At 33.4% G+C, this 23814-nt stretch overlaps 2 protein-coding genes across 2 annotated transcripts in view; one reads left to right on the top strand and one right to left on the bottom strand.

Annotated features, from left to right (window-relative positions):
• Positions 1-231: 231 nt before the first annotated feature.
• LOC139520438 (uncharacterized) lies at positions 232-4342 on the bottom strand. The gene is made up of 3 exons (XM_071313040.1): positions 4286-4342; positions 1522-1836; positions 232-477 (listed from the first exon to the last, which is right to left on the bottom strand). Exons 1-3 carry the CDS (start codon positions 4339-4341, stop codon positions 447-449), a joined length of 402 nt encoding a protein of 133 aa, XP_071169141.1. The 5' UTR covers position 4342; the 3' UTR covers positions 232-446.
• A 142-nt stretch (positions 4343-4484) lies between these two features.
• The window catches only part of LOC139520436 (uncharacterized), a 72898-nt gene continuing 53568 nt past the window's right edge, over positions 4485-23814 (top strand). Inside the window, exons 1-2 of the mRNA XM_071313039.1 lie at positions 4485-4594; positions 12860-13008. Of these exons, the coding sequence (XP_071169140.1) occupies positions 4492-4594; positions 12860-13008 (252 nt within the window). The 5' untranslated portion in view covers positions 4485-4491. The remainder of the gene's footprint in view (positions 4595-12859; positions 13009-23814) is intronic.

The raw sequence follows: 23814 nt of genomic DNA, 5'->3' as shown, positions 1-23814 counted from the left end.
TCTTGTCTCATTGTTTAACCAGATAATGATAGCATTTGAAGACCTCGTATTGGTGGCCTCTGACTGTTGTCTGCTCTATGGTCGGGTTGCTGTCTCTTTGACACATTCCCCATTTCCATTTCTCACTGTAATGTGTTTTCTTAAAAAAAAATTACAAGACTGGGAACAAAAATCTGGCCAGTGTGAACTCCAAAACATTAAGAAATAAAGTTACATAGCTAAATTCGACATTTTTAATATTTTACATTTTAGTAAGCATTTTGTATTTATTTATGAAATCTAAACGTTGAATTGTTTTTGAATAAAACAAATATCAACTGTTGCATATAAAATACATTTATGACCTCAATAATAAATTAAACTGTATTTTTAAAAAATATCATTGTTTACATCATCAAATACATTCCATACATTTCCCATAGTAATTTTCTTTCGAGTTCGGTATCTTATGTTAGATCGTCATCTGAATCTTCCTCCCTTAAAGAAAAGAGAAAACAAATATTGATTCAGTTTTTAAGAATGATAATGCAAGACATATGATTGGGACTTTGGTGGAAACAATCTTTAATAGACTAATTATGCATGTTTTTATGTATACCGACCTTCATTGAAAATGTCAGCGGAGGGCATATTTTAGCGCATTGATAGGACACTTCAGCGATGATCAGCGATTATCAATGCCCATTTTACCGAAATATTTTTGACCCATTTTAATAAATGATGTATGATAAATAAAAGCAATTTATAGACTCAAGACATCAAAATATAAAACATATCATGTTCATTAAAATACAGCGCTAAAAGTTAAAGGATTAAATCAAATGTTAAAAAGTACGTTCTAGTCTGGAAATTATATCCCAGATTAAATACAGCACTAAAAGCCTGAAAGGTTAAATCAAATGTTAAAAGTTCGTTTTATCAACAGGTATACAAATATATTTTTTCTTTATATGTACATGTACGAATAAAGTCTCCTTTTACCCCGCTTCCATGTTGAGCACGGGGTAAATTGTGCAATTTTCTTTTCGCTAACCAGTTCATTTTTGGGGTCCTCTCCGCGGTCCGCGTTTAAACTGTCGATTTTATTGAAAAATTAGAGGCACTGATTTACATTTGACAACGAAAGTTGTAAGTGTTTGGTGTAAATTTCATGATAAAAACAAAATATGTAAATTGTTGGAAATATAAAATTTATTTGTACTCGCTACGAAACATGAGAAAAGCTCGGCGGAGCCTCGCTTTTTTTCGTCCTGGTTCTAAAGCTCAAATAAATAAATTTGATATTTTCCGACAATGTACATATTTTGTATATTTATTTGTAAGTGTGACGGAAAAAAATCATGATAGGATTTTCGTTTGGCATGTCATACTGTGCGTTTTACTAGTATTACTATTATTGAAGACAATTATGTACCCACTGAATGTTGTTTGTATTTATTTTGGTCTATCATTTCATAAACATTCACTGTTACAGTATACGAGTAAAGTTCTACATCTTTTATTTCTATATGTTTTACGTACCCGAATTGATTCCCAAGCTCTAGTACTAAAGCAGATATCCATTTGGCCTTTCCTTTAGTTTTGACCATTTGCAATGCCATTGACATTGATAAAATAAAGCTTTCTTTGTCTGCTTCCATAAATTTAGTAAATGGGTGGTCACCATGGTTACCACAGTCCCACCGCCAGTTGCATATCTTGTCATAGTGAGAATACTTAGACGCATCATTATAGGTCATGATATTCGCAATTTGATTACATCGTATATATCCTGTTTGAGACATAAACACAGGCGTTCTATCATTGGCACAAAGCCAAGTTTTCCCAACAGTTTTTCTGAAAACATAAATATTGATCATGTCATTTTGTGCCAATTCGTTTTCTTTAAATTCAAATATTGATAGGAAGATTTGAAACTGCTTGATTTAAAAAAGCCAATATTGATAAAAATAAAAAAAACATGACCATATACACATCTTCAATACATATTTACACACAGCCAGCAAAGTCAAAACTTCCTAGCATTCAAACTATAGGAGTTGTCTGGAAACGCTCCTCTTATGCAAGTCAATACTTTAAAAATGACAATGTTCAACTATCTCCCAGAAGAGCAAATATTGATAAAAATCCAAACCATGACCACATGCACCTTCAATGTATATATATATATATATATATATATATATATATATATATATACAAACAGCCAGCAAAGTGAACACTTTCTATGATTCAAACTGTAGGAGGAGTTAAGCTGAATAACTATGTACCCATAATGTGACGGCCAGGGCTAACACAGTGCCCCACCCCCAACTTTTGGTTGCGGGGGCATAAAAAGCGAAAGGGGGATTCAAAATCTTCAAGTCGAAAATAAACTGACAACGCCATTGCTAAAAAAGAAAACACAAAGAGATAAACAATAGTACACCACAAAACTAAAGACTGAGCAATACGAACCCCTTAAAAAACCGTGGGTAATCTCAGGTACTTTAAAAGAAAGGGTAAGTAGATCCTGCTCAACATGTGGCACTCTTCATGTGGCTCTTGTAAAACAAATTCGGTAATACGTCTAATTCGGTAGGTCACATCCGGGAAAAGTGGACGGGATTGCAATTACAATATTAAAAGTATGTTTCTTCAAGTCTGATATGAAAAATGCACTCTTTTTAACCTTATGTGCGACTAGAATACCTTCGTAAACTTTCTAATTTTCGCAATGCCATGTGACACCTCCATCTTCTAGGAAGTTGTTTTTTCACTTGATAATCCTATCTAACTTATATTTGGGGAAAAGGAATTCGATATTTGAAATGTTCACATTATGACCTTTCGTTTGATATACCACAACCTTACCTTCAAAAATTTTTTGGCAACTCTTCCAACCCATTTGTCGGGGACAGGAACTTGATATTTGAAATGTACGATTTATGAAATTTCATTTGATATGCGACAACCTTACTATCTTATAAGTTGTTTTTCTTGCACCAATTAGTCAGTGATATTAGACATTCAAATAAGCCCAATCCAACAATGATTTTTATTAACCCCTTTTAAATCTGAATTTTTTTGGATTGGACTTATTTGAATGTTTAATATCACTGACCTCATTTGGCAAAATAAAAAATGATGCAACATTAATTTTATAAAACAATTTCTATTAAATTAATAGAACCTGTAAAACCTACAAAGTCAATGTAAAACATCAAATTTTCAAACTGCTTTTTTCTTTGTTTTATATCATAAAATTATGTTTTGGTACAAGTATTTAGTAAAATATAAAATAACCATGTCAAACTCTTCAATAACTTCAATAGAAACAGAGGGAAGGCCTGGTATAAAAATGATGGAAAAATATAACATTAGATAACAAAATGGTCTATCCTCCTGTAGGAGAAAGACATAAAATAAAAATATTAGAAAAAAAATAAGGTGTTCCCAAACATAGGGTACACCGGAAAGACCTAAATCTTTGAATCTGAAAAGCATTTGTATGCATTTTGAAAATTACTCAGTAACGTGATATATTCCTCCCATAAGCATTACACAAAATCAAAAATGGATAAATTCTAGCGATGAATCTGTCATTTGTGTGCCAGATAGTACATCAGTCAATAAAACATGTCTTCCTTTTGCGAACACAACAACACATATTGATTGGGGTGTTTTAATTCTTACAATGCAGCATATGTTTTGTTCACTGTTAATTTGTTGAAGGCTGAACGCTATGACCTATTGAATCCACCTATTATGTCTATTGGGGGAATCGTCTCCTTTGGGATCATATCACTTTGCCTTTAATTATCCTTGGTTATTAAACACAAGTACATTCATATATCTTTTAATATTGACCGTGTTTCTGAATTTATATTTATGCTATTCTATATACAAGAATTTTAAAGTTAAAATGATTCAGAATGAAATATGTGATAATCAGTTTTCAAAGCAACGGGATTTGTCACTGGATAAATTTCAGTATATTATTTATTGAAAGATCGAGGGAAAAAAATCAATAAATTGAACTGAAAGAAAATTCTTCCCAAGTAAAACTGAGACATTTCAAAATGTATCTATATACGAGTCTTAAACCCATATTTAAACACAACACATAACAAACCGAAAGTTCTGAAAAATATTAAAGACCAAAACAGTTTCGATTAGCGGAAATATTTTTTTCTCACATTAAAATGATAAGTTCAGAATTTGAAAAGCTTATACATTTTTGTAGCTTAACTGAAACGTGTAAATCATTGAATAATCAATGGCGCGATATAAATTTAGTACTCACGTCCTGCAATCCTTGCCAGGACATTGAAAATTTTCTATTTGAATCCAAGTTGTCATACTGGTATCTTTCTAAGATATGAAGGCCGTTTGTTAATGTCAGCATTTATACTATTAAAATGATCCAATAAAATTGAAGGGGTGGAGTGTATGAAAAAAACACAAATATAAATTCAATTTTCCGATTATTTATCCAACAGTGCGGGCGAAATGGCAGGATACGGTACCAGTTACGCTTCCTCATATGGAAGACACGACGATATGGATATAGGATCAATTAAATCACAAAGACAGCTTCAACATTCTATGGAAGGTAATTCATTTACATCTGTTGAAATTTTATTGTCCAAACTCCTGCTTAATTATAAATGTCTTTCTCAAATTTGTCCTTACGCAAACAAAGGAGAGAGTTGTCCAAAGATTCGACTTTAAAAAAAAAACCAATTCGTTACAGAATATATAACGATACAGACATGCCCATTTTTTTTTTATACTTTTTCATACATACTATGGTGGTAATAGTAAAGTTTACTGATGATATCCGTTTAGTAACTATTGATATCATGTAATATGAGTTCATTTTTCATTGTGAAGAGTAATGATAAGGGAATGAAACAAGATATGTGACATATGCTTTAGTTTAGGTATTTGAACAAAATAAAATTTGCATGTCTACTACAATTTTCTGTGAGGGAGAATGAAATGGAATTTTCATCTATATTCTATATGTGTATATTAAACTGAAAATTCTAGTCTTGATTTTAATGATATTTGTGAATAAATCTTAATGCTTACTCTTTAGTTTTCTATGTTGTGGCTTGTGTACTATATTTTTCTGTTTGTCTTTTTATTTTTTTACCGTGGCGTTGTCAGTTTATTTTCGATCTCTAATTTTGACTGTCTCTCTGGTATCTTTCACCCCTCTTTTAAGAAACACCAAAACTCATTGTTGATAATTTTTGTTTTTGGATTACAATAATTTTTCAAGTGTAAGTGAAAAATAAGTAAAAAATCACGAACTGGTGGTACTTATGTGTAACTGTCTCATCTAGCATAATGCAATAGTAAAACCAAGAATATGTTAAACAATGAAAAGTACGCTGAAATGAAAATGTTTAAAATATTTTATAACACAGAAAATAATGAAAGTTGATTGTTACTTGCGAAATACTAATTTATTTTAAATAGTATTTCCCTACTGGCGTGGATATATGTTTTTGTAAAATAAAAATCGTTAGTCCCGCAGTCTCTCGGGTGAATGTTTAAGAATTGAATGCTTCTTTTTGTAACTTTATTGGTTGTGTAAAAGCGTTGACCGAAGTACATTTTGTATGAAGCGCGGAAGTGCTTCATTCTAAAAATGTGCGCACGCTCAACGCTTTTACAACCCTATGAAGTTACAAAAAGAAGCATTCAATACTTATAATTACATTTTTTTAGCTAGGATCATGAAAACACGATTTACATCAAGTTTTTATTTAATTTACCTGTGCACTTTATTATGGGACCTCGTGTCATCATGAGTGATAAGTTTTATTGTGTGATACAACTGCTTAAGGAATAACACGTGATGTGCAGTTAGCCAATCAGAATAACGTATTATAATGAAACATACATCTAATGTAATTATATATAATATCACTATGCAAGTACATTTTTTTGTTTTATATCAACTAGGTATTTTAATTATTTGATCGCAGTTTTTGAATCATAAAAATTTATCAAATGGATATATATACTACAAATTATAAGAAAAAACTAATTTTCAAGGTGAGAAACTATCAGCTCGCGGCTGACATCTGACATGCCTTATCAAACGGAAATTTTCATATCCGCCTTATTTCTGTTTCATCGAAGTCAATCAGGTCTGACACCATAACAAAATCTGGTGAACAAGTTGGGCTTTCCTTTCAGTAAATCTCAGTTTATTGAAAACTTACTTGTAGTGCTAATACTAACGATTACTTCTTGAAAAACCCATATATCTAAAAATAACCCTTTCCTTCCAGAAAATCTCCAGTTTATTGAAAACTTACTTTTAATAAAGCTAATACTAACGATTACTTCCGGAAAAACCCATATATCTAAAAATAACCCTTTCCTTCCAGAAAATCTCTAGTTTATGGAAAACTTACATTTAATAAAGCCAATACTAGTTCAATTAATTCCGGGAAATTCCATATATCTAAAAATAACCCTTTCCTTCTAGAAAATCTCAGTTTATTGAAAACTTACTTTTAATTAAGCTTATATACTAAGGGAGCTACCATTTGATTTTTATGGGGGGGGGGGGGGGGGGCTAGGATGAAAAATTTTGTCCTGCCTTTTTATTTTTTAGTTTATCCTGACTTTTTTTACCTAAATTGTCGTCCTGACTTATTTTTTTGCAAGTGTTTCATCCTGCCTTTTTTTTTTAACTCAAAACTCCTGTCCTGCCTATTTTTTTCAAATTTCATCCAGGGTTTTCGATTTCACAAACTAGTCAAAACACAGTGGCGTAGCTAGGCTATTTTTAAGTGTACGCCCCAACCACGGTGAGGGGTTTGAAAGCCCAATCAGACACATGTTATAACACCTTCTAGCAGTGGGTTTCGAAAAGGGGGCATTTCTTTTATAAAAATTAATCAATAGCAAATTGAACATACCTTATAGACTACTTTTTTTTAAATATATTTTATGTTTAATGTATTCATAGTGTTGATTTGAAATCTAATGGTCATTGGTGTTACAGTAAATATCCAAACCAATTACTTTAAAATATGTTTAAAGGAACCGTGGGATAAGGCCCATTGTTGTGCAAATGTCGTTAATGGATATGAAATGATTAATTTGCAAAGATGTTTAGACATGTTAGATGCATTATGAAAATTCGTAAAGGGTTCCGCGAAACCGTGGTTCTCGCTAGATTGCCGCTTCTCGCGAAAATTGAGTCTTTTTATTAGTCTATAATAGGATTTTAAATAATCAAACATTTTCTTTAGATTTTTTTTCTTGATCTGGTATATTAACTTCTACCCTAGGTTCATGACAATATCTGAAGGTTTTCAAAATCATCATGTAAAAAATAATAATCACAGAGCGTCTGTTAGAAGCTAAAAGATAAGTCCGTATGTCAATTGAAAATTGAAAAAAAAATGTACTTTCAAAATTTTGATTCAGACATTAATCATAAAAAAACTTCTGCAAAAGTTTCATAAAATTCAATGAAGGGTTAACAAAGTAATTGAAGTGTAACAAACTTCAACCACTGTCATCATTGACAGACTGTATATGCAAACAGAAGTTCCTTTTATCAGTAGAATCCTGGAAAATTAAGATATAAAATCATCATTTATATGGTCTGAATACTCTTTTGAGAATAAAAAGCTTCTGTCCAACTTTCGTAAAATTTCATTAAGGTTTGACAAAATCATTGATGCTAAAAAAAACAAACTTTTACAACATATTGAACCTAAATGTTGTCGCCTCCAATGAAATCTAGGTTCTCTTATATTTCTTGTTTTCGCGTCATAAATGTAGGCTCGACTGAAATTCAAAGCATATATCGAATCTCAGCTGATTATGAAATGCTTTAAACGAAAGGAAAGTAAGAAGAATTCCCAGAAGATTCAGACTTCGACTGACAGAAAAATGAACAAATATATGATATATAGTACCATTTGATCGAAAGATAAAAATGTCACTTTTATTCGCAATTACAAGCAATTGAGGAAAGATTTAAAAGGCTGGTGTGCTTTAAACCAGATCTTTTTAATTTATTGAGATTAAATTTTTTTTAACAAAATTCAAGTGTACGCCCGGGCGTTTTGACGTAAACGTAGCTACGCGCCTGAAACATTTACTAAATTTTATCATCGGTACAAGGCATCATTCGTAAATATAACTAAACATGCAGACTTCTTATACGATCATGTATTTCACATCCAATCTTTCATGGTAATATTCTTTAGAAAGCACAAACATGTCAGTATTCATCTCAGATGCTCACAAAACCTTTAAACAGACTTATTAAGAAGGGATATACATTGTAGTTACGGTACAGGGGCCGGTAACAAGAAATTTTATTAAGAGAGGTCGTAAGTATTGAATTAAGGGGAAGATAAGATCATTCTAAGATCACTCAAAGAGTGTAAATCAAAGCTCCCTCAGGTTGTTCCTAGATCGGTCTTATTTCCTCCTCAAGTTGCATCGTAATAGTTTTCAAGTTACGAGTTCTTAATAATTTTCTGTCGTCTCCGTTTTTGGTTCCTCGCATAGAAATTAGAATCACCTTAAATGAATCATAAAAACGTTTTAATGAATGATAAAATGCGCATAACAATCAACTACCCATTTAACCTATGGAAAACAATTCTGTCCTCAGACCACCATTATTCATTCTTCCCCTTTTTTGATAAAAGTCAAATTGAATTAAAAAATTTGCACCGCTTCAAACATGAAATTAATTCAACTGCTTATAGACCATTATTATTTTAATAAAAATATGCTTGTCTAAGGCCAATCCATCTACTTTTTCTTTTGAGTGCCCTATTATTCACCAGGCTAATGGTAGGATTTAAATCTTGTATAAATAACGTAGGCTTATCTTTCTATCCTACTTTCATTTCGGTCAAATCACTACTATAATGGTTTACTTTTATAAATTGTTATTTGGATGGAGAGTTGGCTCATTGACACTCATACCACCTCTTTCTATATTTTTTCACTTTATAACAATATTTTTTTTTCTTTGAAAGCCTTCTTACAAAAAATTAAATCACAAAAATACTGAACTCCGAGGAAAATTCAAAACGGAAAGTCCCTAACCAAATGGCAAAATCAAATGATAAAACACATCAAACAAATTGGCGACACTTCTCATATTTCTGACTTGTTACAGGCATTTTCAAACTGTAAAAAAATGATGGATTGAACCTGGTTTAAAGAGCTGCAACTCTCACTTGTATGACATTCTTATCAAATTCCATTATATTGATAACGATGCGTGGACAAAACACACTCAATAGGCAAAAATGTCAAAAATAAGTGTATAACAGCAACACGAAACCCGCTAAAAACTGGGAATGATTTCAGATGATCCGGAAGGGTAAGCAGATCCTGTTCCACGTGTGGCGCCCATCGTGTTGCTCATTATGTTACAAAGCCGGTAAATACTGAGTCTAATTCGTTAGGTCACATTCGTGGAAAAGGAATGGGACTGTAGTTACGACATAATGAACATAAACGATATCATCTGTATAACGGATATTCCATATTGGTTAACTATGATGGCTTCCGTAAAATTTAAGAAGTGGTGATTTAAACTTCACCATTTGGAACTCTTGGTTTAAAATTGAAAAAGGTCACACATTTTTCTTTGCTTTATATTTAACACTTCTCTCAACAAGCCAACATTGTAATGATCGAATTACAATAAAGAGAAACGACTATCCTCCACACACATGGCCAAGAAAACACTGATATATAATTTCCTATTCAGATGAATTAATAATTAGAATAAAAAAGTTCTAAGGTTCACGTATTAACTTTTTTAAGCAACTTGTTCTATTATTAACAAGTGAATGTACAACTAAGAGAAGTCGGGACCACTCTTACAAAAAATATCAAGTGAAGCTATTGCGAATTGTTCTTGGTACACCCCTAAGTTGCTAAGTTTGTATTAAGAACACTTAATAACTGACCAAAATTTAAGAATGATTTTGTGTTACCGGAATTAGGTAGATCGCTTTAAGGTAGGCATAAGAATCGTTCTTAAATCAAGCACTTTTTCAAAACATTAAGGGCTGTCAATCATTCTAAGATAGGTCTGAGGTTGGGTCTTGTTACATTCTTAAATCTTAAGACGCCCTTTAGACGTTCGTAAGACATAAGAATGCTTCTTGTTACCGGCCCCTGGTGTCAAGTCATTAAAGATTGCATATGTTGGCTTCAATATTGATTCACTAATAGGGTCTTTGCATCGGAATTAAACACATTTATTTAAAAACCAGTTGTTGGCATGACACGGGTTATGTTGTTCTCATATATTTTATGATGGTATATAATACTAAACTCCTAACGGGAGGGATTGCGCCTGATATTCATATGATGAAGATATAATCTTTCAATCAGCTTAATTGTGGTCTGGAGCTGGCATGTCAATTAACTGCTAGTAGTCTGTTGTTATTTATGTATTATTGTCATTTTGTTTATTTTCTTTTGTTACCTCTTCTGACATCAGACTCGGACTTCTCTAGAACTGAATTTTACTGTGCGTATTGTTATGCATTTACTTTTCTACATTGGCCAGAGTATAGGGATCAAGGGTTAAGATCTAAAAAAAAATGTTAAACCCCGCCGCTTTGTTTGCGCCTGTCCTCTGGCCTTTGTTATAGTCTTGTATGATTTTTGATTTTAGTTTCTTGTGTATAATTTGGAGTTAAGTATGACGGCCATCATCACTGAACTAGTATATAAATTTGTTTAGGTGCCAGCTGAAGAATGCCTCCGGGTGCGGGAGTTTCTCGCTGTATTGAAGACCTATTGGTGACCTTCTGCTGTTATTTGTTCTATGGTCGGGTTGTTGTCTCTTTGACACATTCTTCATTTCCATTCTCAATTTTATGTAGAGATTCAAGATGTGGAATTTGCAGTAAAGATAACTATAACTATCTTGAAACGGGTGAAGATGGTATTACACGAAGATGTTATTAATTAAGAAAATGTATTTTCTAATGTGATGTCAATGAAAAAGATATTTATTTTTGTTCACTGTCAGCTAACCAAAATTCAATATTTCCTTTAATATTCTGAAGGATTTGTAAAGTAAGATCTTACTATACAAATCCTTGATATTCTATTGTAAATTTATCGATATCGACTGCGATCAAATTTAGCGCATGCGCACTGCGGTGCTGATAATAGTTGCGTATGATGGGGTCAGTAAATTCCAAATGGGGATTCGAGCTTCCCCATATGGAATTTACTGACCCCATATATACCGTATTACGTCACACTATGTAACGAATTTGTCTTACCGACTATCTTAACGTATACAATTTAGACTAGTGACCTATCAAAATGAGCAAGTCTTCAATACAGTTAGGATTAACATGATTAAGAAACTACTTCCTTTGATCCTACAAAAACAGATGCCAACAATGACAACTTGTTAGATTTAAATGTGTTTTATGAATTTCTTTCACTTTATCATCACTTTCTTCGTCTGTTGAAACCTTTGAGATTTTTTTCTCAGTACTGTTTTGTTTTTCTAAAGGGACGTAACACCACTACTAACCGTGTATGAAATAAGCCCCGCCTCCTTATTACCTTATCTGGAATATAAAGGGACGCAACTCCACTACTAACCGTGTATGAAATAAGCCCCGCCTCCCAACTAACCTAATATTAAATATACCACACGGTTTCCACGAGGACGCTTTTAACCAATCATATTCCTATAAATGTATAGGAGGTACGATAAAGAGTGTTGTCTTCCTCGTTTCACTCCTCAGAAAAAAAGCTTTTCTGAAATAGATTTCGTGGCAGAAAAAAAAAATATAGGGTTGTGCGTTCGTTACAATATCGCATTATTATAACATGTTTAATATATCTATATTCAACCGACCATACATAAATGCATCAAATTTTACCATACCAAAGTAGATATAAAACGAGAAAGTTACATATAAGATGGTTATGTGGGGAGGGAGAGTTTGGAATAGTACACCGAACTAACTTTGTCCTTATTACCTTAAATTGTAACAAAAGTCGCATCGGTCAAATCCGCTTTAAATTTTCTCTTTATACTTACCACCGAAATCATCTGTGAAGCGAGAAATTGGGAATTTCCTTTCTCATTTAGATATTAAAAGACCGTAACGGTTATGTAAAACATATATAGGACCGTAAGAATGTAATGATTACATTATATAATAGAACTGTATACAAAGGGGAGTAAGTCAAGTATCAATTCAAACACGCACAAAATCTCTGATCATGAGCACATATAGAGTGCTATAGAGTTAAATATAAAATAAGCACTACCAATCTCAATGTTAGTGTTCCGACATATTTATAAAAATGCAATACTATTCGGTTGTAGTAAGGGACGATATCAAAAGATCAATGTAGGATAAAAAAAAAACTTGAATCTAATAATTTGGGGTGGGGATTAAACTGCCAGTCAAGGTCGTTAAAAACTTCCATTTGTTAAACTGCTGCAAGTTTTGTTTATCCGACATTGATTTCAATTTTTCCCTAATTATATTGAGAGGGGGTGGGGAAGGCAGTGAAAAAACTTTGTGAATTAAGTTATTTATCCTTCATTGAACTTTTGATGTCGTCCCTAGCTTTACATATAAACATTATCAAACAGTAACAAAAAAGCAAGACACATATAGGATATAGCACAGGCCTACATGACCATATAAGATCATATAATGTGGTATAAAGGAACCACAAGTTACTTGGACAGTGGTGTAACAGTATAGCATAAAAAAAACGATAAAAATCATTTGAAAGAGGCTTAAAAGGTAGAGATAAATCTAACAAAAACACAGACTGTTGTATTAATTATTATTTGTTATTTAATTTACAGCGTCCAAGGAGAAAATATACAAAATTCACGGGAATGTTATAAACATCCTAGAAGAACTTGAGGAAAGAATTCAGAAAAAGAATGGTCGACACTCATTACCAAAATCTAGTACTGATTACTATGATCACAGGGAAAAATGTGACGATACGGTAGCTATATTTAAAGTTAATATTATCTTGTCTTCATTTCAGTATACGTACGTATGCTTATTGAATTAGAGACTGATAATACAATTGTATTTTGTATGTCTCTAATCGTATCAACTTTGCAATACCATTTAACGACACATTTCGTTTACATTGCATCGTTACTCATTTTGAGATATTATGACACGCGGTAAAAGACTTTGATTCAATCGGTTCATATTCTGTAAATACAAAAATGGAAATTAGATATTTTATACAAATTTACCGTCGGTCGGTTTTATAGGTTAGTTACATCAAGTTTCCCCATAACAGTTATACAATAATCTCATACTCACCCAGAGAAGGTGAAAAAGAAATGGAACATTTTACGGACGAAATATTGAGCAGATTATTGAATATTTATTTTGATTGCTTGATTTAATTACAGAAATGGTTTTAGTAAGAAAAATACCAATGCAGTGGGTCAGCATCTTTAATTAAAGTTCTAAAAAAAAAAGTATTAACAAAAATGTATAACATCAAAATAAACTCTGAAAGGGCATACCCATTAGAATGCCGACACACAGCTAGAAATTTTTACCTCAAAGTTAAATAAATATGGTTTAAATGAGACAATCAAGCATACTGATCACATTTTCTTCGGTGTAGAATATTTTATTTTCGGGCTCATTTTCAACAAATAATGCCGAATTAAATCCCAAGACAATAAATTTGTAGCGTTTGAGGAGAAAATATTGTGGATTAATTCTCTTCGACGGTTTTTCAAATTTTCATGTGGTATGGTAATGATAGGGTAAAATACAACGAAATAAAAAAATATTTCAGAAGTTTCAAAATTCACATAATATATAGCTAATGACAAAACGCGAGTAGACATTATTGCAGTATATTTGTAATCCCTATTTCAATACGAACAAGGCGTTGTTTTCCTGCAATTTGAATTGTTGTTACAACATTTTGTTATTCTCCTTCTGCTTCTGCCAGATAATGGCCACACTCAATAAACTGATTATACTGCCATGTGTTTGGTGCGCATACAGAACCAGCCCCTCCCTCAACATTATTTAATTTAGTCCAGCTTTGTCAGCCTCGACTGACGGTGCTGATACAAAAAGGGAGAGCGTTCCAATCCCGGATCGTTTTTGGAAAGAATGAGTGTTTGCGATAATCACTGTAGCCGATGGTAGTTGGAAGCATTTGTCATGCATGTTTCTAGACAGTCTTTTTGGTGGTATTAGACGTCCTTCCTTCGATATTGCCACTTTATTGTTTTCTATTTTATAGAGCATAGTAAGTCTTGCTTCTTTTCTTCGTTGTTCCAGAGATGTCCATTTTAGGTGTTGGAGCATCATGCTAATCATGGAGTGGTTATGGTGTTTGTTTGATACATAACGTGCTCCTCTTCTTTGGACCATCTCGATTCTGTCAATTTCTGTTTTAATGTATGGATCCCATACTGAACTGGCATATTCAACTATTGGTTGAACTAGTGTTTTGTAGGCCCCAATGCCTGGTACAGCTGTACAAATTTGGTACTGGCATGCCAATATCTGGTACAGCTGTACAAATTTGGTACCGGCATGCCAATATGGATATTGTTTTATAAAAATTGCTTTTTTTTAAATGCGGGAATCTTTTACATCAATTTAAAATTTCTTATGGCTTTTGTCACGTTTTGGTTTATCCGATCTGAAAATATAAAAAAGAAGATGTGGTATGATTGCTAATGAGACAACTATCAACAAAAGACCATATGACACAGAAATAAACAACTACAGACCACCGTACGGCCTTCGACAATGAGCAAAGCCCATATCGCATAGTCAGCTATTAAAGGCCCCAAATTTACAAATGTAAAACAATTCACACGAGAAAACTAACGGCTTAATTTATGTACAAAAAATGAACGAAAATCAAATATGTAGCACATCAACAAACGACAACCACTGAATTACAGGCTCATATATATATAGAATGTGGCGGAGATAAACATGTTCGCTGGATCCCAACCTTCCCCTTATCTTTGACAGTGGTGCAACAGTACAACATAAGAACAAACTATAACAGTCAGTTGAAAAAGGCTTAACTCATCAAATGAATACAAATAGTAATACATATCTAACAAATACACAGAGTGGACGTGACAACTTTCTGTTTTACCATAACCTAGCAGTATTGTGATATATAAGAAACCAATGAGTCCGTTTTAAATGGTCTTAAGAACCGAGTACAGGGACTCATTTTTTTTAACTCCATTGCATGATACCTTCGTTTTTAATGTAAATAATATTTTTTGATTGATACAGTAAAGAAGAAACATATGAGGAAAAAAACTAAGGACAAGGAGTTAACAATCAGACAAAATCAATATAAAAGATATAGGAAGAGTGTGGTAGAGTGCCAATGAGACAACTCTCCATCCATGTCACAATTTATAAAAGTAAACCATTATAGGTCAAGGTACAGTCTTCAACATGGAGCCTTGGCTCACACCAAACAGCAAGCTATAAAAGGCCCGTAAATTACTAGACTAGTGTAAAACCTAAATATTCTACTAAAAGAGAACACCCCCTCATTTGTTTTTTGTTTATTTATTTACAAGATTGATCGTTTATATAAATATACAGTGTTAATTTCCATTGTTTAACCCAAGCGTACATTTTAGATAAATAAATTGAATGAAAACTACGGTTCCTAATTTGTGCATTGGAATTAAAAATTCGATATGTATCATTACTTTCTTTTGTTTACAACTCTGTCTTGTATTGTTCTGGTCGTACTATTTCAAATATTCAATTTCACGACTGTATCATGTGTTTCCATAAGTTAACCATGATAGTACTATCATATGGTTGGGTTAAAAATTAATGGTAAACCCTAGTTTTTAGTGTTTTAATGTGTAATCTTAATACCGTTTTAATTTATTGACATAACTGCACGACTCAATTCTCAATTATCAGTGGTAAGATAATTGTTGCAAAGAATCATGCTCAAACTTTAGTGAAAGACGGGTTTAACTTTGCACTGTAGCGAGAGTTTGTATTCTTTGTTGAAGGCAATTGTATTGACCTGCAATACAAGTACATGTACCATTCGATGAGTTTAGTTATATGTCTTGTGTTTCTGTCTCTGCCCTAGGTTTTCTATATTTTGCATGTGTAGTGCATCATGACATAAGACATTGTTACGTGTACCATGATGACCTTTTGACTCCTGACCTACATGTATGCACGTTGGGTGTGTCATCATGTTGCAGTGTGTTCCTCGGTATAATACCTTGACCTCAAAATATAATTTTCAAATGACCTTGCTTCTGAACATGTGGCTTGTAGATGTATTGTCATAAGATGATGAGTCTATTGGCACGAGAAACTTCATGTGAGCTTGACCTTTGCCCTAAATGTAAAACTTGTATATTTTGTTTGAATTAAATGGAGAATTAACTGTATGATTGGCACTCATACCACATCTTCTTACATTTATATTAGATATATAGATATATTGTTAGTTTTGTGTACCACAATGACCCTTTTCTCAAAATCCGCTTTGTGTTTTTTTTTTACAAGAATCTCTTGACCAAACTATGACTTTTTGACTCTTGACCTTTGCATATTGGGTGTATCTCTTGGTATGATTACCTTGACGTCAAGTCAGGAGTCTGGTTTTTGTTAGTCTTCATCTAAATCATTGGTGTTACTGTCAATGGTCAGACTATTTTGATAAAACAACACCATTGACCAGTTTAGTAACACCACTGAATATATCATGACAATCAGCATTGTGTTGTGTTTCTTTCATGTTTAACAAGCGAAACATCATATTATTTATAAAAAAACAATACTTATTTAACAATGTTTTTACAATATCATGTATTACATATACAAAACTTTCACAAACTGATGTATGCTGGTAACACCAATGACACTATTTAGTAACACTATTGACATTTTTTGTAATGGATGTTATGTTATATAATTTGAGGTATTTTAGCCTAAGAAGTATTTTTTTCATCTTTTTTCTTGTTCCTCAGTGTTCTTGGCTTTGTGTTCAGTACTTCATAAAAGTAAAATTTGAAATGTGATGTCAATGGTGAGACTTTTGTGTCATTGGAGTTACTGAAGGGTCAGTGGTGTTACTATATAAAGATGCGACATTTTTATTTTTTTTTATTCATAAATGAAAGTGTTTTTAGGTCGTATACGAAGGATTAGGTATATTATTATCATTTAATCTTATAAATTTTATATATATTCAGTTTAAGTGTATTTTTTAGTATTAACAACGGCCATAATTAGGACAGCCAACTTTATTACGACAATGTATTCTAAAATTTATGTTTGAATAGAATGCACAGCTGTATGAATAGTGTCTATAAGTCGTAATTTAAACCTAAACGACAAATTGGAACAGTTGTTTGATGTTTAACAATACTATTTAGTACCTAAATGTATGTTTTGAATTGGTAACACCATTGACACGATTCTGTCAAAGGATGACCTAAAATTGTAAAAATTGAAGGAACTCTTCATTTTCCCCATTGCATATTTCTGAATATCGTTGCTACCATGCTATAGAATAGGGGGCCACATTCAAATGGTTTAAACAATGACATCATTTTTCAAAATATTACCTTGTCGAAATTTGCACTTTTTTTTATAATGACCCAAATAGGAAATTTATAAAAATGACCATTAATTGATATTCATGTCAACACCGAAGTGCTGACTACTGGGCTGGTGATACCCTCGGGGACGAAACGTCCACCAGCAGTGGCATCGACCCAGTGGTGTAAATATTTATCAAAAGTACCAGGATTATTATACATAGTGTTACATCAAAACTAATTTTAGAGAACTATTTGTAGTGATTAAATCATGCCTAATGTTAGAGTACTATGTCACACCATATTTCTTTTCAAAGGGAAATAACTCAAACTTATATCGTGCACCAGTAATGCTAGCGTCAAAATTGCCCTATAACTATTTTTTTAAAGTCATGTTTGTTATGAAGGTAGATGCCATAGTTGTTAGGTGATATTTTAATTTTGTTTTGTCTGTTAATGTTTATTTTTTTTACATGATCCTGTTTTGGTTCAGTTTTGCAAATATCATTTTCATTTTTAATTAGTTAATAATCTATAATTTTTAAATGTTTAATCACAATCCAAATTCTTTCAAAAGCTTAAGTGTTGTGTCCATACTTGCTCAACTGTTCATGTTTCGACCTATGCAGGTAAATCCGGGTTGCTGTGACTAGACAGCCTCTTGTTAGACCTTACATAATGAAACTTTATGGAAATGATGCATGTTATGTCTAGATGGTAAAACCGTATACTAGTAATTAAGAACTTGAAATTACAAAATGGCCGCCATTGCTATGGAAACTGGGGAATAGTATTATATTGGACCCTATGGGAAAATCATTAAAAATGGCATTTTCTGGAAGAAAATTTTACATCAAAGCCATATTAAGTGTCAATGTGGCATCTGTCTTTGACATTTTGGTAATGGTCACCATGACCATGGAAAAAGCTAAAATGACCCTAGATTAAAAAATGCTCAAAAGATTATGAATCTTTTAACAGCTAACAACTGGCATGGCTAGACTCACTGTTCGGTTTTGTAATTTTTGAAACGGCTGCGGTGACCATGGAATCATCGAAAATGTGAAATTTTTCAAAATGTCAAAAATTGAATAAAGATGAATATAAAAGTTAGCTGGCATGTGTTGATGCGATATTCGACTTAAGAATTTTCAACTGGCTGCAGTTTTGTGGAAATTATAATACCTATTTTTATTTGTGCTTTTTTTTTCTTGTTTTCTTCTGTTAGGACAATAAATTGTGTATTAGTGAATGGATCTACAATAAATGTACGCACTTTTTAAAAGAAAGGTAGTGATTGATTTTTGGTATAATGGCCCAAACAGTTTAGGAGTAAGAACCTCAAAGGGGCAAAAACAAGGATTTTCTGGATTCCGGTAGATAACTTGTGTATGGGTCTATAGATCTCAATGACATTATTAATATTGTCCCACACAGTTCCATACCAAAAAGGAAGGTTGGGATTGATTTTGCCCTACCTTTTTTTTAAAGGGGGCAAAACAATTCTTTTCGATTACTTTGTATGAATTGCTTATTTCTTGACTATTTTCAATGGAGTTTATTTGAAGTCTAGAATTCTTGAGGTTCTATAATATGCTGAATCTAACCGTGTATTCGCATTTAAGTTGTTTTTTTTGGCCGTTTTTAAGTTGGTCCACATCTTTGAAACATAAAGTAGGTAAAAGGACAAGGAAAAAGTCGGCAAACCTATATATGTTCTGATAGTAACTCAAAAGAAGATAGCATTAATCTATTACAATAGTTCCGATCAAACTAATTAATGCAGAAAACTTATTATTATAATAACATTGGAAATTTCTAAATGATTTAAACTCACAGGACCATGACTAAGGGGCAGGGCCTCCAAATATTCGTCTAACTGATATGCACTGACAGTAATGCATCTTCATACAAAAATAACTGATATGTCACAAGCAGTTTCTATCAAACTAACTTTAACATAAACTTTCACATTTAAAATTGAATACAATTGCTTATTCATTCAAAGTTACTGGACAATGGCACAGGGGAGAGGGTCTGAAAATAGTCGTCAAACTGATATAGAATTGAGAATTAAAATGGGGAATGCGTCAAAGAGACAACAATCCGAGTGAAGAGCAGACACAGACCAAGACAACTAATGGGTCTTCAACACAGCGCGAATACCTGCATCCGGAGGCGGGCATCAGCTTAACACTCAGCAACCCTGTGTGCTAGTTCAGGGAAATGGTCGTCACACTCAACTCAAAAACATACAAATAAACTAAAATGTACAGGGCGCAGCCAGGACATTTAGCGAAAACTTTTGAACTACTAGGGGACATTTGAGCGCCGACATTAGTGCTCATTTTAGCGCCGGAATAATCCGTTCACCTGTCTTTCAGATAGCCCATTTTAGCGAAAACTTACATGGTTGAATAATACTCACTAAGCTTTGGGCAGAAGTTCAGTGTAATTCAAAGCGAACAAATAATGGTTCAGAGTCGTTCCATGCCCATTATAATGAGCAATGTTATAGTTGCACTGAGCTATTTGCGTCTTACTGGATACTATTATCAAATTGCAAACAGCAACATATATATAAAAATACGAAGTACAGACTTATGTGCACCAATATCTAGACAAGATAAAGAGAAAGAACAGTTCAGAATGCAATTCAACAGTATTGTACAGGGGTATATCTAGAGCCCAGTACGTACGTTCTCTAGGATATAAATTCCAGGCTAGAACGAACTTTTAACATTTGATTAAATCTTTATGACATTTAGTGCTGTATTTTAATGGACATCATATGTTTTATATTGTGCTGTCTTGAGTCTATTGAAGTTCTTTTTTTATTTATTATATATTATAATGGGTAAAAAATATTTCGCTTAAATGCATGGGAATTTACAATTTTAATTTTCGCGAAAATGGGTTAAAGTTCAGACGCTAAAATGGTTCTACGTTTGCGCTTAAACGTCCGATTTTTTTCCGCTCAAATGTCAGGTATCAATGCGCTAAAATGTCCTCCGCCGAATGTACTGACACTAATAAAGAGAGAGGGAAAAAAAAGAAAAAGAAGAGGAACAAAAAGAAAAAAGAAAGAATAAAATGTACCGATAGAAATGCAACTTCATACAAAATATCATTGATCTATCACAAGGACTTCCTATCAAACTAACTTATTATGATAAGCAGAAAACTTTACAGTTATTGGCGCTGTCGTCATCGCAATTGTTGCAGGAAACGCAATCCACATGTCTCGCTTCCGCAACGATCCCGCTAGACAATAATGATATATTGATGATGTCCTGTCACTCTATAACCCATATTTCTGTTAGTGCCTACATTTCATATATCCCAGTGAGCTAGGGATAAAAATTAACACCGAAACAAGAATGGCTACTTCATATCTTGACCGTTCCCTTGATATTGACACAGATTGACGACTTCCAAAAAAAAATCTATGAAAAAAGACACATGATGATCTGAACTTAATAATTGTCAATTTCCCAGTTTTCAAAGGTATGTAAATAAATAATCTCTATTTCAAGAGGATAATTCATAAGTTAAAATTTATCTTCCTGAGATTCCTCAAAGTAAAGCCAACCTTAAAAATATGTTTGTTTGTAGTTTTCCAACTGTACCTTCAGACTGCAGGGTCGTTAGGTAAAAAAATATTTTATTTTATCAGCCAAAATAAAGTTTAAACAAGCAGTTACACAAACCAAGTTTTTTGTGACGAAAAAAACATTTTAAAACAACAAACACTGAAAACCAACATGAAATGAACAGGCATTTTCAGGTAAAACCTGTTTAACCAAAACTGAAACTTAACATAGTGCCATTATACAATTTATGACATACCATTATGGTATTATGAAATACTGGAACACTTATAAACAAGGAATGACTAGAATTCTTGTAAAGAAACATATGCACTGACATTGTGTGCTGGTGGTTTTACCACAGGGGCTGTGTATGCTTCTAGTGCAGTGGTGGAGTTAATACTCTACATTGCCGCTGGCTAACTCACTTGTGGGTGAAAAGAAAGTCGAGTGTGTAAATCTTTCCTCCTGCCAGTACAAAGCCTCTACACTATCCAAGACTTCTACAGTGCCTCCTCGCGACAGCACACGGTAACTAGGTTTTATTATCCTAGGCGTCATCTGTAAAGGATCTCGGAGCAGCAAGGGCCCCAGAGATGCAGTGTGTAGGCCCACCGGCGTGTGGATATGCCCTAGCGCTCATCATCCTTGCCCCGGCTATGGGCCAAATAGTATCACTGCCTTGATTTTTGAATCAAAGGCTATGGAAGTAAATCCAGACAGAAAATACGGGTAGATGGAACTCGATAGCAACAGCAATCGTCTAAGGGATGGAAACCCCTACAGAAAAGCTGCCGGTCCTCCGGGCACATGGGGTTAAGCGTAGGGTTAATCACCCTACTTTGGAAAAAAATATTGATTACAGAAACGACTACAATAACCACTACTCTTTCTTGTCACAGACTGGAGGAAGAACATGTTTTTAACCGAAAACAGCAGATGACGCGAAGGCCGCTGGAGCTGTTTTCAAACAAACTCACCGCTAGAATAGGCACATGGAATGTAAGAACACTATACCAAAGTTTTAAATGTGCACAAGTAGCAAAAGAGATGGATAGATACAAGATCGAAATTCTAGGACTAAGTGAAGTTAGATGGAACACATCAGGCATGACAAATTTAAATACAGGTCACAAAATCATATATTCCGGAAACATCAATCAAAATGACCCACGTGAAAAGGGAGTTGGATTTCTAATAACAAAAAGATCTAAAACAGCTTTGCTTGAGTGGAATCTCATCTCACCAAGAATTATCACAGCACGCTATAACTCACGTTATCAAAACACCACCCTGATACAAGTATACGCCCCAACCATTGGTGCAGATGACTGTGAAAAGGAAGACTTCTACCACGCATTACAAACAACTATAGAAAAAGTGCCAAAAAGAGACCTATTGGTACTTATGGGTGACCTAAATGCTAAGGTTGGATCAGAAAGAAAGGGATGGGAGAGAAAAATTGGTCCTCATGTGATAGGAAAAATGAATGAAAATGGTGAACTGTTTACAGACTTCTGTGCCACCAGTAACCTTGTCATAGGAGGAACACTCATCAAACACAAGAACTGCCATAAGGTAACCTGAGGGTCACCAGCAGGAAATGCAGACCCCATATCTATTTTCCAGGGATGGAGGTCTTCACTGCAAGATGTAAGGGCAGAGGAAAAAGAAAAGAGGAGCAGATGCAGCATCAGAACATCACCTAGTTATCTATAGGGTCAATAAAGATGAAACTTTAGCCCAAAAAAGAATCAGTTTTCAAAAGAAGAAAGTTTAACGTTATGAAGCTGAAATACCGAACATAAGAGAAGAATTTCAAATATCTCTTTAAAAAAGATTCTCAGCTATAAGTGACCTGGACATAGAGGAGAATGATATTAACAACACATGGGAGCAGACAAAAAATGTAATTATAGAAACATGCGAGGAAACATTATGATACATGCAGTATAAACGCAAAAACTGGATGTCAGATAATACATGGGTTAAGGTTGAAGAACGGAGAAAGGCCAAAGAAAAAGTCTTAAATGCCATCACAAGACAACAAAAAAGACAAACACAAGACCTTTATAGAGAGAAAGATAAAGAAGTGAAGAAGAACTGTAAACAGGATAAAAGAGACTATGTTGAACAACTAGCACAAGAAGCAGAAATTGCATGTAGCAAAGGAGACATAAAATCTCTCTACAACACAAAAAAACAACTAAGTGGCAGAAGATCCAACTCTAGTGCTACAGTCAAAGATAAAAATGGCAATGTGATAACAAAAATTGAAGATCAATTGAAACGATGGAAAGATCATTTTGAAGAAGTATGAACAGACCCTCTCCAACAGACCCACCTACCATCGAAGGGAGAAGGTCATGAATATCAAGACAGAAGATATAACTAAAACAGAGGTCAACGCTGCAATAAAACAACTAAAGAATGGAAAAGCAGAAGGGATCGACAACATACCCCCTGAAGCTATAAAGGCAATGGATAACATCTGTATTGATAAACTTCACCAACTACTTAACAAAATATGGAATGACGAACATATACCTGACAAATGGCGTAAAGGAATCCTCATTAAAGTACCAAAGCAGGACGACAAATAAATCTGTAGCAATT

This window comes from Mytilus edulis, chromosome 4 (genome assembly GCF_963676685.1).
Source record: "Mytilus edulis chromosome 4, xbMytEdul2.2, whole genome shotgun sequence".
NCBI lineage: Eukaryota > Metazoa > Mollusca > Bivalvia > Mytilida > Mytilidae > Mytilus > Mytilus edulis.
The sequence above is the reverse complement of the archived record's forward strand: the minus strand, read 5'-3'. Positions and strand labels throughout refer to the sequence as shown.